This window comes from Seriola lalandi, unplaced genomic scaffold (assembly GCF_002814215.2).
Source record: "Seriola lalandi dorsalis isolate HSWRI2012SDOR001 ecotype SW California unplaced genomic scaffold, Sedor1 jcf7180002054281, whole genome shotgun sequence".
Taxonomy (NCBI): domain Eukaryota; kingdom Metazoa; phylum Chordata; class Actinopteri; order Carangiformes; family Carangidae; genus Seriola; species Seriola lalandi.
The window spans coordinates 163,400-180,513 of NW_019524834.1; the positions used below are offsets into that span (position 1 = coordinate 163,400).

At 40.7% G+C, this 17,114-nt stretch overlaps 2 protein-coding genes across 4 annotated transcripts in view; one reads left to right on the top strand and one right to left on the bottom strand.

Annotated features, from left to right (window-relative positions):
* Positions 1-4,974: 4,974 nt before the first annotated feature.
* Positions 4,975-7,469, top strand: ssr3 (signal sequence receptor, gamma). Its single transcript, XM_023405617.2, has 5 exons — positions 4,975-5,196; positions 5,599-5,725; positions 6,081-6,179; positions 6,509-6,640; positions 7,163-7,469. Exons 1-5 carry the CDS (start codon positions 5,064-5,066, stop codon positions 7,227-7,229), a joined length of 558 nt encoding a protein of 185 aa, XP_023261385.1. The 5' UTR covers positions 4,975-5,063; the 3' UTR covers positions 7,230-7,469.
* Positions 7,470-9,252: 1,783 nt separating this feature from the next.
* The window catches only part of kcnab1a (potassium voltage-gated channel subfamily A regulatory beta subunit 1a), a 93,217-nt gene continuing 85,355 nt past the window's right edge, over positions 9,253-17,114 (bottom strand). For all 3 annotated transcript variants that reach the window (XM_023405667.2, XM_087173780.1, XM_023405668.2), the window contains 6 exons: positions 16,479-16,564; positions 13,552-13,672; positions 13,294-13,388; positions 12,377-12,497; positions 11,712-11,800; positions 9,253-11,474 (listed from right to left, as the gene is read on the bottom strand). In XM_023405667.2, the coding sequence (XP_023261435.1) occupies positions 11,385-11,474; positions 11,712-11,800; positions 12,377-12,497; positions 13,294-13,388; positions 13,552-13,672; positions 16,479-16,564 (602 nt within the window). In that variant the 3' untranslated portion in view covers positions 9,253-11,384. The remainder of the gene's footprint in view (positions 11,475-11,711; positions 11,801-12,376; positions 12,498-13,293; positions 13,389-13,551; positions 13,673-16,478; positions 16,565-17,114) is intronic.

The following is a 17,114-nucleotide window of genomic DNA, read 5'->3' on the forward strand; positions in this document are numbered from 1 at the left end:
TATGTTTAAACTGTTTTGTGAGCAAAGGGAAAAGCATAAGAGTTGTCAGACTGTAGCCTGTGCATTGTTTACTGTTGTTGTCATGACAGCTTTAATTTGATTATATATTTATTCAAAATGTTGGATTGTGATGTGAACCACTGCACTCTAAATCTGGCATCATTTTGGCTAAAGTTAAGAGTTTAAAAGGTTAGGGTGATACATGATTCTCACAAATACATCTTTTTCCTCCATCACTATGAATCAGCGCTGCTCAGGAAAGGTGATAAACGCAGTTCTTGGTCTGGTGCTGCTGATGTGATCTGTTTTTGCACATTCATTGCTAAAATAAAACATAGTCACAGCTTCCACACCCTTCCCTTTCTTGCACTATGTCAAAAATCTACAGAAGAAGAAAAATCCTTTGGAGCCAACTGTCAGCCAGCAAGCTTTCTTACTGCTCCATTAGTGGCCAAGCTATCAATAAATTCACACTGTTAACTCAATAGACTGTATCTTTGACTCATGTCTCATAACCATTTTTGTGGATCAATATACTTTGACAGTAAAATAAAAATAAAAATAAATGATACAGCACAGCAAACAATAATATCTTTCTCCATTTTGGACCCCTCTGTCTGCTCTCCATTCAAAGGTTAGCAATGTTGAGATGTGGCTATATGCAGGTTCAACATCAAGGGGGAAGCTAAGCCAAAATCCTGAGTCTCCAACAGTCAGAACTCAAAAAACAGCAAAGCCAGTGTAAAGAGCGAATGAGAAAATGAAACGAGTAAAGAGGCAATGGCCAAATCTCTGGACAAAATATATATATATGAAGACACAAAGCTGAAGGTGACAAAGGTGATTGGCAGACTAAGCTTAACCTTATAATAATACCAGCACGGTCACTTAACTAGATTAAGAAAAACACAGCTGCACTACCCTTATGAAGCTAAATTACAACCTGCTGGTATAACTAATGCTTGCAATTAGCGAATTGTTAAACCTAAAGTCAATAAGAAAATAATCAGACTGTTCCTATGACGTCACCCTATCAGAACCCGAGCAGGAGGTGTGTAGGCCTATCCCCCATCCCCACAGGTCCACTTACCCAGCTGCTTCAGCAGAGTCCGAATTAGACTGAGGCAGCACAGGAAAATGTGATGTTGGATTTGGAAATGGTTGTAAGAGACTCAATCTGTATCACTACAAGGTTAATGGCAAGAGTTTATTTGAAATTAACTGTGTTAAGAGTGGGTGGGTGGCAGTGGCGCTGGATTCGATGTGGATGAGGGGCCCAATTTGGAAAATGTTTTCCCTAGCCTGGCTATATGAATTGAATTGTTGCATTGCTTAAACCACTGGCGTGACCAGACTTTTACCAATCAAATTTTAACTGTGGATTTCTTAGTTGTAAATGTATTTGGAAAGTGCATGTCTTTTTGTTTTCAGTTCCATGTATTTTATTTCTTTTTACTGGTAACTCTGCAAAGAATATTGAATCAAATCTACTGTGTTTAGAGTGCAATGACTTTACCAGAGAAAAATGTACAACAAACAGATTTGATTTGATTTAGTTTGACCAAAATACAATATGTTTTATGATTTAAACAGTATTTGAAGAAAACACTGGGGAAGTCATTTTCCTATATTATGACACATTTCACTGTTGTCACGAGCTCCAGCATCAGCTTCTTTTCAGCTGTAGTTAGCAAAGTAAAACTGTGTAGTAGATCACGCCCTCTCCTTGGAACCGTCTCAGAAAGGAAATTGAGAAACCAATAAAAAACCTATAAACTCCCACTCTACACTCTGCAACTTAAGAGCACATGCCACAGTGATAAAAGATTAATAAATGTTGTTCCTCTTTTAAACATCAGAAGAGAGAGGATGTTGTGTGACCACACCTACTCAGTCATACTTCATGCCATCTGTGAATTATTTTTGCAGTGGCAGGGGACTTCCATAATATCCAACACATTGGAAAATTACTACTTTTGTTTTATAGATACCTTTTAAACCCAATAAGCGTGGATTCATACTCATTTAAATGAATGTCACACTTGCCTCATCAGATTGTTGTTCATCCTCCATTAGTTTTGTTTCTGTGAGTCTGTAACTTTATACTGTCTATTTGTGCAACAGCAGGCAATTGTGGTTGTATATTAGAAATTGTTACTTATCTGAAGTTACAGAACTATAAACAGGATGTGCTCAAGATTCATGTTGATCTCATTGCCATGGAAAGCTGCTGGCACAATACTACTATTTTTACACAGTATCATTACAACATACACACACATGCACAAACACACACACACACACACACAACAGTGATGTGCCATGCAGATGAAAGAGATGTGGGGCTCCTAGAGCTTAGCTTTAGGCAAGTGTAAAAAAAATAACTCAAAAAGAATTTGTCATGATGATAGGCGATCTGTCATAAATACTCCTTAGGGGACAATCAGAGTGAGGAAAAACATACCAGCACTGCCAGGCAAACTTGTCACCGGGAGTCCAGTGAGTGTGTTTTTTTCCCTTGTTCCCTGTTGCCTGTGGCTGGTCAGTATGTGTGTGTTTGCCCCTGTGGTTATGTCTATGGTGTCACCAAAGCCAAAGCAATCTGGCATAAACTTTCACATTACACATGAGGGCCAGAGAGAGAGAGATCACCAGCCTTGCCTGGCATTGTGTTGGCAGGCCTTTTGGCATCACCTCCTCCCTCCTGCTCCTCCTCTTTGCCTCCTTCCTGCACCCCTGAAGTGCACGGCTAATCCCTAAGCTCTATCTCCATTTAAAACAGGGACATCACGCAAACCTGCCTGCCTGCATTGCATTCTAACACACACACTTGTGTACACACACACACACAAACCCGTGCGCTCACTCAGTCACACGCACGTGCTGCTTGCTCCTGCAAACACAAAGAAAGAGAACAGCTCAGCAGGGAGTTAAGCACTGTGGTGGCAGCAGCAGCAGCAGCAGCAGCAGCAGGCCGAATATCTGCCTGTTTTTTCCTAAAATGTCTCCAGTGGTAGTCATGTGACAGGCTTGAATGACGAGATAAGGAAGAGAAGGGACTTTAGCAGATGCTCAACGGGTTATGCATCTGTAGCTGCATGGTCACACTCTCATGGCCTGTGGCATGTTTGTCAGATGAGGATGTTTGTGTTTAGAGGAACAGTTTGAACTAGGATCTTGAATATGTGTGTGAACTTTTCTGGTGACAACTAAAAGCAGCAGTTATACAGCAGGCAGAGGCTAGAAAAGGGCCTGGAGGCTAGAAAGAAATCTTATTTACTTACCTGTTCACGAGAATTGGGAGTTTATTGGTCGCTGTGCTATGAAGGGAGATATTGTTCGCTTATTCCCTCTTTCTCCAAAAGACGTCATTCTAAATTTCTGCTGCAGAGCTGAAAGCTCCTTTTCTCAAGAACTAACTCAAATCTCTCCCCACTGAATGATCCACCTCTCTAAACAGTGAAATTGCTCCTTAAGAATCCTTAAACACTAAATAGGCTAGATATTTTTTTCCCTTGCACTCTAAAGAATATAAGCACCATGAGGCCATGATCTTACTCTCCTTGATTGTTTGTAATCCTGGTGATGTAAGACCAGCAGATCTACTGTTGCACTCATTGCCAGTCCCTGAGGAAATGTGCATCAGCTGAATAATTTAACTGGCATGTACCGACATGCAGATATTGACCTCTAGTGGGCAAAATGTGAATTCTGCAGGTATTTGAACTTTGGACATTGCTGCAGAAGATCTTTAGCTGAATTGTTAGTGTTTATCTTCAGATCATCAGGCAAATACGATTGTTCTGGTTCTCAGACTTCTGTTTCATTAAGCATCATTAAACAGCCAAGAGTGCTGAAAAGAGAAAAGTATTTGATGTGGCATTTCCAAAGAGGAAGGTGGAGATGAGAAGCAAAAAAAGCAGTTGGATGACAAGCTGCCACATGTGCAACCAGAAAAAGGTTTTATTTTGTCAAAGACTGGGGCATGGCATTGTCAAATAAATGTGCTGATGTGACTGAGGCAGTGAGCACCTTTATCTGTAAGTGACATCTGCAGATTGTAGTAAGGAGCTTAATTGTCTGAAGAAAATTTTATTTTCTAGTTAGAATTCCAATTTGTCAGGTCTTTTTGTTGTTTAGGAGACATTTGTGTTTCCCCTTGATTTTTGGTTTTCTTGATTTTCTTTTCTTTGCCTATAAAACATGCTGTCAGCTGCTTCATGGGTACTGCTTGTTCCAGTTATTTCTTTTTTCAGCTTGAGTTGGTTGAAAAGCTTAAACAAAGACTGAAATCCCCAAGTGATAGATTTTGTTAATATTTTTTGTCTCTTTTTTCTTCATTTTAGCATCACTCTGTGGCTGTTTCGCATCCATTTGTGGTCATTTGATGTTTATATATACTCAATTTGTGTCTCTTTGTGATTGTTTTGCATATCTTTGAGAGGTTAAGTTTTGTGTTTTGTCCTTAAGTCCATTTAGCATTTATTTTTACTCATTTTGTGTCTCCCTGGAGTCATCTCATTGACTTTCCAACAGGAAATAATACAGTCATTTCAGACCAAGGCTCTGGTCCAGAGGCTCCTCTGATTCCTTTCTTCCTCCCTAATTCAATGATCCTTCAGTGGTTATTGTTTAATAAATGTCAGCTATATGTTTTGAGTAAGCAGGTGGTTCTAGTAGGTTTTTGCTCTACACTCACTTGATAAAGGTAATTTGATTTAGCATATAATGGCATGAAATGTAAATGTATGAATGTCAGATGTATAGTTTAAAAACTGGGAGAATAAAACAAAGATGAAAGTGAGAAAGTGTGGTTGGTTTTTGGTGTGAACCGAACCTTTAATGAAGCGAAACATCAGTGTAGTGTTACAGCTGCCGTGTCTCAGTCTTCCTGCGGAGGGCGGCAATGATCCTAAGCGTCTGTTTTATTTTCCAAACAAAGAAGAAGAGAGTCGGTGTATTTCCGGGTTTATGCTGACGCGTCCCTCTTCTCCTCGTACACCGACGTGTCAGTCCCCTTGTCTCCAGAGCTGAGTAACAGACAGACCGGTCAGCCCGCAGCCATGGCTCCTAAAGGCAGTAACAAGCAGCAGTCGGAGGAAGACCTTCTTCTCCAGGACTTCAGCAGAAACCTTTCAGCCAAGTCCACCGCTCTGTTTTACGGGAACGCTCTCATCGTTTCTGCCATCCCCATCTGTGAGTACCGGTGACTGGCTGCTGCTGCTAGCTAGCTTAGCTAATACTGATTCGTTGAATGAGAAAACAGGGAAAACTGAATGAAATTTAAGGTTATCAGAGTAGCCACAATTAATTTTAAGGTTTCATTGTATTTTGGAGACATAAGAGAGCAAAGTAAAATGATATTGTAATCAAGAAAGCTTTGATATGCTAACAGTAGCTTAGGTAGTAGTTAGGACAAGTTAAGTTAGTTACTAGTCGTTCTTATAGTAAACTGTTTATTGAAATGCATATCAGAAAACATATGAACTCTCAAATCCCCAGTTTATTATGTTTAGATATTAGTTATTGGATACTGTGCAGTCACTGACTTGACTTCAGTGTTGTATAATACAGCTGTGATTGATTCTACCTCTCTAGGGCTGTTTTGGAGGATTTGGCACATGGATCTTGTTCAGTCTGCAGTTTTGTACGCTGTCATGACCCTGGTCAGTACCTACCTGGTGGCCTTTGCTTACAAGAACGTCAAGTTTGTTCTCAAACACAAGTAAGTGGCAAAGACACTCTGCATGTTTCTTCAGCAGGTTTTTACAGTAAATTGTTTCCATTTCTAGAGTAATAGTTGGATTAGAATTGCATTTATTCACAGGAATCTTGGGAAATTTAGCTTTATGGTCAATAGATGGTATTAATTAATTCTGTTTTATCAGACAGAGTATTATGAAATACTGTCAGTACATATGAACAAAGTACCTTGTAACAACAGAGGGATTACTTCTTATTTGCTTAAATCACTATATATCCTTCCTCTTATTAGTCAGTGCCATTTAACAAATTACAGCCTTGCTTCCAAGTATGAGAAAAACCTCACATACTTTTGCTGTTTTCCGTTTGTCCTCCAGAGTTGCCCAGAAACGTGAGGATGCTGTTTCCAAGGAGGTAACCAGGAAGTTGTCTGAGGCAGACAACCGCAAGATGTCCCGCAAGGAGAAAGACGAGAGGTGACACGCATCATTTTGTAAAGTCATTTCCAGATACTTTGTGTTGTGTTGGAGTTTTGCACTTGTAGTTTCAAATTTAGCTTTGACAAACTGATCGGGTGAAGTGTTGTCAGGCCTCAGATAGCAGTCACACAGCTGTTCATTAGTTAAAGCCCTTACAACCCATTATAGCTCATGGTTATATCAAAGTTTTGGAGTAATCAGTTGGTACAACATGAAATACCACATTTTTCTCTGGGCCTGTGTCCCAAGACACAGTCTGTGTAAAAATGATACATGTTGATTGGTGATGAAAGGGACTGACACGCTGTTTTGTTTCTTATGTTCAGGATACTGTGGAAGAAGAATGAAGTCGCAGACTACGAGGCCACCACCTTCTCCATCTTCTATAACAACACTCTCTTCCTGGTCCTCGTCATCGTCGCCTCCTTCTTCTTGCTCAAGAACTTCAACCCCACTGTGTATCCTTTCAATCACATCTCACTCAGCACTGACACATGGAATTGACGAGGTTATCAGACTTAAAACACATCACACAACTCTTCTGCAGCACGCCATGCTTTCTCCAGCAACCAAGATCATAAAAATGTTTGCACTGAGCAAGGTATTCTGGTGAAGAGTTACACAATGTTTTTTAATTTTGATAGGCTTGGTCTGCACCTCACTGTATGCATATTCCCAAAGTTAGTAATAGTTGGATTAATCAGGTAATGCAAACATTACACTCACTGTATTGTCAGTCATCATATAGTTGTCTGTATATGGTACCTGTCTTACATCACAAGTAGTCAAGTTTTTAAAATTACAACACTTTGCATACAGTAGTTCTAACAGATCTCACGTGATTTGTTCATGTCCAGGAAAGCAGATGCTCCACGTTTCTTCACAAATTCTGATTTTTACAAGCTATTGATGCTGATAAATGAGTTGTTATCCAGCGCTTTCTAGACTCCTGTTTTTTATCTTAACTCACCCTTTTCCAGCAACTACATTCTGTCCATCAGTGCCTCCTCAGGACTCATCGCTCTGTTGTCGACAGGCTCCAAGTAAACGAGGAAGAAAAGAAGGGGAAAAACTGCTGGAGGGATGAGGGATAATGGAGTGGGATTGGGTTTAAGAAGGGTATACAGTATATTGTTTTTCACTTAGTTTCGGAATAGGGTTTAAGTGGGGGGGGGCTGGAATATCACATTTCAACTTCATGAAATTCATGATCAAATGTCTGGAGGGTGTTTCTCCAGGTCTGTCTTCTGTTTTTTCTAACAAATAAAGCAACCAGGTATACTTGTCCTCTCTGTGTGTTTGTCTGCTTCAGAGCCTCTTCAAAATAAGACTGTTTTTGTGTGTTTTAATAACATGTTTAAATTATGTTGTTAAACTCAAATCAGGTTTACTGAACTGGTAGAGACTGATGTTTCCATTGGCAATGCATTTATTTAGAATCACACTTTCATAGACTATTTACAGAGAATCCACTGTTCAGGGGAGGAAATAATACATTGATGGTTTGCATGTCACGTTTCAACAAAAGAGAAACTCGTCTTTTCCATCCACACATTTACATGTTGTAGACAACATTGATCTGTGGAATAGATGACATTTTCATCAGAATTGGGTGAATAGGGTTAATTTATTTATGGGAAATATTGACAAAGGTAACTGAAGGACTTTTAATGTTATCTGAATCAATCAGTTAATTGCCTCTACTTTTGTACTTTCGCAGATAACAAATTGAGGAAACGGTGAAAAAGCCAATTGCCCCTGGCGCTTTTTCTCAGGCAGCACTGACAGATTTATGTCCGGTTTCTCTCTAGTGGAGTTTTTTTGCAGAGACTGTGAAGCTGGTAAAGACGGTTCCCTTCTGTGAAGACAAACCGATGCTTCATGAAGGAAATATGTTTTTCCACTTAGATTATTGTAGGGAAACAGTCTAAATAAAGGCCAAGATAAGATGAACCCATTGTCACTCACTGTAACAAGCTGTAGCCTAGGACAAGTAGACAAGGATGGCAACACCAGGAAGGTTTTACTTAATTCTTAGGCAATTTCCCAAATGTTACCTCTACACAAACTGTGCTGTGAGTGAGTCTTTCTGCTTTTTTTTATCCAAATGAATTAATACATAATATATACTGCAGAATGTGCAATCTAACAACATAGAATCTCTCTTTTTTTTTTTGTAGGACAGCATCCAAAAACCATCGAACAACTCATAATGAAAGACATCCCTGAATGTTTTTCCTGTAGCAGGACTCAAGTCAAGGCACTCTGTCAGGTGGAGAAGTGTCCACACGTACCGACAGGCCGCGGTCCAACATGGTCACTGACTCAAACTGAAGGGCAACTTGTCGACTTGCACGGAAAAAAAAGTACCACTGCTATAGGTGATATCACACATTATACAGTTAAGAGTTACAGCATTGGAAATTAAACTGACTTGACCTGAAAGGTAAATATTCATTGATTAATTGATTGTTTACTATTTTAGTGTGTAGAACATTTATTGCCCATATGTTAATAACAGAAGGTAGAGTCAAATGGGTATAAGTAATATATATTTTACGGCAAAAAAAAGTTTTTCTGGATGTATGTTTTTGTTAGTATACGGTCAAACGTACATTGCAGTGATGACTAAGTGTTGGTCAGGTCACCCTCATTTGTATTTATCAGCAAGCCAAAGCAAATACTCACTGGAAGCCTATTCATCATCCAAGGCCAGACCTCTTTAAATAAACCTTGAAGCTATTGCTGCTTATTGATGTTTTGTTCCAATATGTATAACAGCGTTTTTGGCAAAAGCATAGATAGTTGTAATATACTGAAATTTCCTTTGATTAAAATCTGGGGGGTGTTTGTCCTACAAGTCAACAACGGCGCACCAAGGACAAGACAGTGATTCAGCTGGAGCCTGGCCAACATTTCTGCTGATCTCTGTGATGGCTTGTTTTCCGGATGAAAAAGAACGAGAACAATAATGGACAAAGGCGACAACCATGAAACACTGAGAGCTGAGCCACCTGGTCAGAGATAATGATTCAAGGTCAAGTCATTAGACAATGCTTAAGCTCATTACTTATTTCTCATAACATATTCTTTAATTAATGCCATTTTTAAATACAGATTTCATAATCTGACCTCACTATGCAAAATTAAAACAAATTGATCCTTTGCTCGTTCCAAATACCTGGGTGAGGTGAGGTCATGAAACAGAAATGGATTCTGTGACAGTGTAGAGTCGGGTTGGAGGATGGGATGAAGAGTAGATTCAAACACTGCAGAGGGGCAACAAAATAACTCTATTTACATCTTATTTATATATTAACCATACAGTACAGTGGAGTCCTCATATGCAAGAGAGGCTTCTTCGTGGTTTTGCTTATGTTACAAGGTATGCCATAACATTTTATGTACACGTAACATCTTCAAACAAAAAAAACAATATCTCAAAATGTCAAAATAAATTTCATATTTGTCAACTACTCTACAATAAATACTGTAATCTTTGCCACTTCCCAAATACCTTTGCCTATATGCCACATTGTGCCCTTAACAAGCGGTTTTGCAGTTATCATAACCATGACCGCCAGGAGGTCAGTCATCCTTTTATTACATAGATTTATAATATGGTGAAGTCCATATCTGTAAGGTTCATTGAGGCAATCAGCAATGCAGGTTCAGTTCACGGGCAAGAAAGAGGACGAGTCCGTAATGAATGCAAACTTAGAGAGAAGTAGTCCACTTTTTTTTTTGTTATTTCCCTCTTCTGTGATCTAGTGAAGCAGAGGTGCACTTGCCCGAAAAGACCACATGGGGGCGACATGCTTTGCTCTCTCTCCTTTCGGTGTCCCAATCCTACTGACTCTTGTCCCACAATCCTCTGCTTCACAGGGGCTCACAGACAGTATACAAGCTTGTAGTATTTTTGATCATGTGCTTTGTAGGAAAGAGAAGATAGGCACACTATAGCAGGGGAAACATGCATCTGTTGGTTAATATGCTCAGGATTTGCAGCCTATAATATCTACTGAATACTATTCTGTACTAAACTAAATACAGGGCTGGATACATTTGGTAGTTAGTTGAAAGCAGCTAATTCAAGCTAATATGGAACTAGTTTGTTGAGGCCTCATTCATAAAGCTCTGTTTTCAGGAATTATGCGCAGGTCACATTTCATGGGAAAACATCCAAGACATTTTATCCCATGATGGTCATTTTTGTTTGCTGCACTGCATAGCAATTTAATGAAAGCACTGACTGACTGACTGACTGACTGACTGACTGACTGGGGGTGTTCATGCAACTGAAGCTTCTTCATGTCCACTTTCCTGAGGTACCTCTAATTTACAAGTCTAAGGTGCTTGCATTGACGTATTCAGCTATGGTACAGTAACTCTCATAAATAAAATATATGCTCAACAGGAATTTTGTGCTCAAATTAAATTACTCGTAGGTGGAAGTCTGGACATTAGAGTGGAAAGCTTGAGACTCGAGGGTCTGAGTCATCGGCTGAGCTGGGAGGATGTGGGTGTGGGAAAGTGAATAAGTAACTGAGCTGTCTCGCTCGCCAACTACTATCAAGATGCCCTTGAGCAAGGCACTTTACTATTCTTGCAGTTCTTTCCTGTGCTCATCCACCAACTGTGAGTGAGTGTGAAGTTGGATATCTCTAAAAACGAGGGGCTGTATCTGCGTACCTCACCATTTAACTTAAGTTGAAATATTGACTTCATTAATTGAATTTATAAATGAGGCTCCTGGATGGGGTTGAACCGAGGCCGAGTGCTCTAAATGACGTCTGCATGGCACTGGTTCTGAACTTGTGCTAAACTAATCTCTGCATAGTAATATCTGAACGGGCCGGTGCTGAACAGGCGAACACGCTGGTGGGGCGGCACAAAGTTTCAATTTACTCAAATGGATTAAGTTGCGTTTGAGGCTGCAAAAAAGCTGAGCTTGATAAGCGTTTCTTGGCTGAGCCGGACTGCACCTGAGATGAACCTGGTGGAGCTGATCTGAGCAGGACGAGTCTCAAACAGAGATGCAAAGCTGTCTGTTCCAGGCTGAGGTGGGCTGGAGCTGGATCTGGAGCTGAGTGGGGCCCAAGGAGAGAACCATGGACTTTTGACATTGCAGGGTGGGTCCATAGTAGCAGAATGGTTAAGTAGGTAGGTACAGCTGACCTCTTGGTAGTCAAGCAACCTGGTCTAGGATCGGTAGTCCTTCTTACTGTACGGCCTGTTGCCCAGGATGTGATCTATTTCAGAAACCACATGGGAGGTCATCTTAGGAAGGACCTGAGCAAAATAGAGAGAGAGCAAAACTGAATATACCTGGAAGGAAAGAGAGAGTCAGACACACAGGGAGATAAAAGAAAAAAAAAAAACACAAATAAAGAAACACAGAGATTCAGATATAGACAGCGGCAGGTTTTTGATCCAGAAATCAATACAACTGGAGGATAGAGGAGGATGCAGCTGAGAAATCACAGGTAAAAACATCAGTGTGTGATACGTGTCTCTGCATGTTCCCACCTGTATGGCCCCGAGGTTCTCTGTGAGCTGTTCTGGGTTGGATGTTCCCAGAAGGACTGAGCTCACTCCTTCATTTCTTAGACACCATGCTGGAGAAAAACAGAGGATGAGATTCAAACAGAGCCCACTTGATGGCGCACTGCTGCTTATTATTGTCTTAGACCAACAGACAAAACGAAGCTTTTTAGTGTCGTCCTCTACTTGCTCTTCCTGATCGCACATAACAATTTATCAAAAAGTTGAGTGTTAAAGGAGAAATCCAAGGCTTTCATTTGTGAATCCATTTACCACAAATTGTACCATTACATTACCACCAGTCATTTTTCACTGTCAGTACAGCACTATTTTTTTTTTAAAGTTTGAATGCACATATTTCTTCCTTCCAGACAGTTAATTTATTTTATCCATGTATGGTAATGCAGTTGGAAACACAAACAAATTTGAAAAGTCTTGTCATGTGCCAGTGGGAAGCAAGAGAGGAAATCAAACCTAGGAGACAAATAATAAGAAAACATAGACATTGTGCAGAGGGTGATTCGGTCACGTCTTGCTTTTAAAAAGGTTCCTGTCTGAGAGCCCTCAGCGGTTAGCGTTTCAAAGCCCTGCTCAAGGCTGCTTCCACAGTATTTATCATAAGGAAGTGCAGGCGGGCACAGAAGTCTTACCCACAGCCAGTTGAGGCAGAGTGCAGCCCAGCTTTTCTGCGATGTGGTTCAGCTCTTTCAGCTTGGCCTGCTGCTTCCTTCCATCCTCACTTACTATTTTCTCCTTTAGCCACTGATACGACTGGAGGGGGAGAGAGAGAAAGAGAGAAAGAGAGAAAGAGAGAGAGAGAGAGAGAGAGAGATCAGGGAAAGACAACATGAGAAAGAGATGACAGAGAAAAAAACAAAAAAAAAATGAAGACAGATGAAATAGGACAAAGCAAGTATGTACATGTATAATTAGGGAGCAAGAACATGGGGAGAAGTGAAGTAACTGAAGAGAAAAAAAGTCAAGGAGAAATCAAGGTGGGGGCTTGAGCTACTGATAAACTGTGAGCATGTTACATAATATAAAATTACCAACTGCGCAAACAGGGAATAAGCTATGGTGCTATTCACTGATTTCATAATCATTTAATTCAATAAAGACAGCATATCAGGGACACAGGCGTGCTGGTTGGGATGGAAAGTATGACCTTGAAAGTTTGGTTTTCAACTTGTCTGTTACATAAAACCTGCAGTGTAGCTATTCAAACACTAAAATGTGTGTTTGCACATCCCGGCTAGTTTTGGCCTCAGAGTGGACAACAGTTACCAAGGATTTTTAGAGGCCTGGAAAGATGAAAGTGTCAAGTGACTGTTAAAAAAAGAAAAGACATTATTTTGTGCTTTTCTTTCACATCTCACTGATCATCATTGTTCAAAATCTCAAGCATAAAATCTTCAATTACAGCTTTACAGATTTCCAATAAAAATCAACTTGTTTCACAAACAGTGTCTGTGTCTTGGAACAAGTAAAATTTGTTATGAATCGTCAGCTTCACTCTGATTCATTTTATTTTGGGGTAGAGCAGGTAACACTCTGTGAGCTTGCCTACCTTCATGGAGGCCCTGGAGGACTCAGGAATGCCATTTTCATATTTTCCTGTGATGATGCCACACGCAAGCGGTGACCACGTCATCGCCCCAACTCCTGTCACCATGGAGATCGTAGGAGTTAAATAAGACATGATTTAGGTAGATGCATCGAAGGAAGTGGTGTGAAAGACTGTGCAAGAAGGGTGCCAGAAAAAGTAAAAATGTACACACAAACACACACACACACACACACACACACACACACACACAATACTTGCCTATCTTGTGGTACAGTTCAGGTAGCTGCACTTCTACTTTCTCCCTCTGGAAGAGATGATACTCTGCCTGCTCACAGACTGGAGGAATCAAATTAAACTGTCTTGCCACTGAATACGCCTCCTAGAGATAAAAAGAGGGGAAAAAACAAAAAGGTGGTGAGGTTCTATCTCACTGTAGCATCATAATTTTACTTATTTTCCTTCTATGGACCATAAACTTGAATTGTAAAAAAGACAGAAAGAGGTCAATAGAAACTAGATACAATCTTGTGATGGGATCACACCAGCTGTGACGCCCGGCAACATTTTGACGTTCTGACCCATGAGTTCACACCTGTAAACCATGCATCTTGCACGGTTGCAACTCTACATCACATTGACATGAGTATTCAGACCGTTTACTCAGTGCTTAGTTGAAACACATTTGGCAGCAATTACAGCCTCACCTTTTCTTAGATATGACACAACAAGCTTTGCACATCTAGATGTGGGATTTTCCGGCATTCTTCTCTGCAGATCCTCTCAAGCTCTGTCAGGCTGGATGGGGAGTGTCGGTGGACAGTCAAATTGGGTTCAAGTCAGCGCTCTGGCTGGGCCAGTCAAGCACAATGATTAGGGTTAGTGAAGGAGAACCTTCAGCCCAGTCTGAGGTCCTGAGGGCTCTCCACCAGATTTTCATTAAGGATATCACTGCACTTTGCACCGTTCAGCTTTCTCTCAGCCCTGACCAGACTCTCTGTCCCTGCCACTGAAAAACACCACCACCACGCCTCACCGTGGGGATGGTATTGGGCAGTTGGTCACCTCTCTTACCAAGGCCCTCCTTTTCCTGCTAAGATTGACCAGCAGTCCTGGTTGTTCCAAACTTCTTCCATTTAAGAATAATGGAGGCCACTGTGCTCCTTCAATGCAGCAGAATTATTTTTCTCTGAGCTCTGCAGGCAGTTCTTTGGACCTAATGGCTTGGCTTTTGCTCTGATGTGCATTGTCGGCTGTGAGACCTTATATAGACAGGTGTGTGTCTTTCAAATCATGTCCAATCATGTGAATTTACCACAGGTGGACTCCAGTCAAGGCGTAAAAACATCTCAAAGATGGTCAAAATAAATAGGAGGCACCTGAGCTAAATTTCAAGTGTCATAGTAAATGCTTTGAATACTAATGTCAATGTAATATTTCAGTTTTTCCTTCTTATTGGCAAATTTTTTGCAAAGGTTTGCACTTTGTCATTATGGGGTATTGAATGTAGATGGATGAGGGAAAACATGACAAAATGTGAAAAAAACAATTTCTGAATGCGTCGTAAACATTTGCCAAAGTTCTCACAACCACCTCTGTGGTAGTTCCCGCTACAGCAGCTGCCTGCAGGACCACATTTTGTCATGACGACACACATACACAGACTCACAAGGTAAAAACAATGCCAGACAAAAACACTGTGGTAGCTGGTAAAGATGATGATGTTAGGCAAGAAAATTGGTTAGGAGGGATCAGATATGATGGGATAAATGCTGGGAAAAGATGGGAGAGGGAAGGTGTTAATCAGCTCGTGGGAGTGTGGCCCAAATTCAAATGCATAGCTCACAGAAAATCACCAAATCAATATTCTATGTCACAACTCTGAGGGATCACATTTCAATTTCCTCATATACCTTCTTATCTGGATTTCCATGTGTCCTTCAAGAACACATATCAGAGGAAACACACACACACACGCGCAAATATGCTGCGCTTGCTGCTTCTTTAAACTCTTTTATTTTGTAGGTTTCCTGCTGTGGACTATGTCAGGATGAGACAGCGGTAGGAGGGGGAATCTATCCAGCATAATGCAAGTGTAACTCAACTTACAAATTACCAGTTGCCCTTCAATGCTATATAACCCGTGACATGACATGCCTCCAGCCTGTGCATGTACAGCGTGTGTGTGGGTGGGTGTGTGTGTGTAGCCATGCATGCAAGCGTATATATGTAAATACTGTGCTGCTGCCTTGTCATGTATGCTGAAAAGCCGTGTTTACCACCCCCTCCCTCCCCTTCATTATTGATGCTATCTAAATTACACACTTTCATCTGGGTTTGTGTTCTACAAAGATATCTGCTCCCGTTCCCTGTAATCACAGAGAGAGGATGTCAAGACGTTGCACTCTGCTTAAAGGGTTGGGGCGATAAAGAGACCAGAGAGAGATGAGAGAGGAAGGGAATGGGTGTTAGGTCCTTGAATGTCACTTTAGGCATGTGTTCATTTCTGCTGTGGCTTCATTAATGTATCGAAAGTTGAAATGTGAGGTGAATTGTTTCTGACAGGAAGAGGAAACAAAGCCGGAGGAAGCCACTGTGCCTTGGTGGGAGCACTTCTTCCTACGAAAACCCGTTTTTCCATTTCCCTCCCATTTCCTCTTTTATTACTCTCGCTTTCACTACCAAGACTGTGCATGAGCAATGTGTCCAAGATTGTACAATGCGAATAAACTGCTAAAAATGGATCCTAAAGGTCTGCTTTTCCTAATTAGTGTATATATGGTTTCTTGACAGTTTATTCTACAGGTCACTGGATCCACAGTCCATAATCAACAAATAAAAGGCTTTCCTGTTGGTTTCTACCAAGGAAAGTCAGTGGAATATGAAATCTAATCTGTTAAAACAGCATGAAAGTTTCCCCAGAAACTGTAAATAAATATAGAATTCATTTCAGCCCTCATTTCTGACTTGGCGAGGCAAGTTTAAAACTGCTATACTGCAACAGTAGAAGAGAATGAGTCATTTTAACTGATTCTGCTCCCTTTCAGTTGTACAGAAACACATTTCTTTGATGTTGAAGACCCACCTTTACCCTTGAATATTTTCAGTCTTTGTTGTGGTCCTCACTCCAACAGACAACTGATGACATGCATTAATTATATCTCTACCACACGCTTTGGGGTGCTTACCATGATCTCCATGGCCGTCCACCGAGACGTCCCCCAGTACATTGCCATGCCTTGGTTGATCACATAGGTCATGGCCCGAACGATCTCTGGAGACACATAAGCACATGACCACATCATATCAATCAGCTGGATCAAGACTGAACTATTGATTGTTTTTTTTCCACTGTATACTGTGCTAGTAACAAGAGGCAGAAAAATGTATCCTGAAATGCTCCTACAGCTTTGCTCTCCAATCAAACGAAAACACAAACATCCCTGCTGCACCAACATGAAACACGTTCAAAATTCATTCAACAAACCAGCTGAGTCTGTTCCTGAGATGCCAAAGAGACCGAGCAACAAAGGTGTTCTATGTAAAGCCTTGAGGATTTTCCTGTGTGTTTCCCTCTAGTTTTAAACCAGTTACTCCAAGGATTCATCCAAATTCAACGTTTAGATTAAAGCCATTATTCACTCAGTAGGGGGTTCAGCATTAACTTTAAAATTGAATGGACACACTTAATCTCTTAAAGAGTGAGAGTGGACATAGGAGAGATGATTATGAGTTGTGCAAAATTCCTTAAAAAATGTGTTCTTCGTGCATTTATCTGCAAAATGTCATTGAGTGAAAGAATCAAAACTTTGTAGACTGTATTT

Coding starts and splice junctions, on each gene's coding strand:
- ssr3 (XM_023405617.2), top strand. CDS start 5,064: ATGGCTCCTAAAGGCAGTAACAAGCAGCAGTCGGAGGAAGACCTTCTT. Junction 5,726..6,080: donor AAGTTTGTTCTCAAACACAA/GTAAGTGGCAAA, acceptor TTTGTCCTCCAG/AGTTGCCCAGAAACGTGAGG. Junction 6,641..7,162: donor AAGAACTTCAACCCCACTGT/GTATCCTTTCAA, acceptor ACCCTTTTCCAG/CAACTACATTCTGTCCATCA.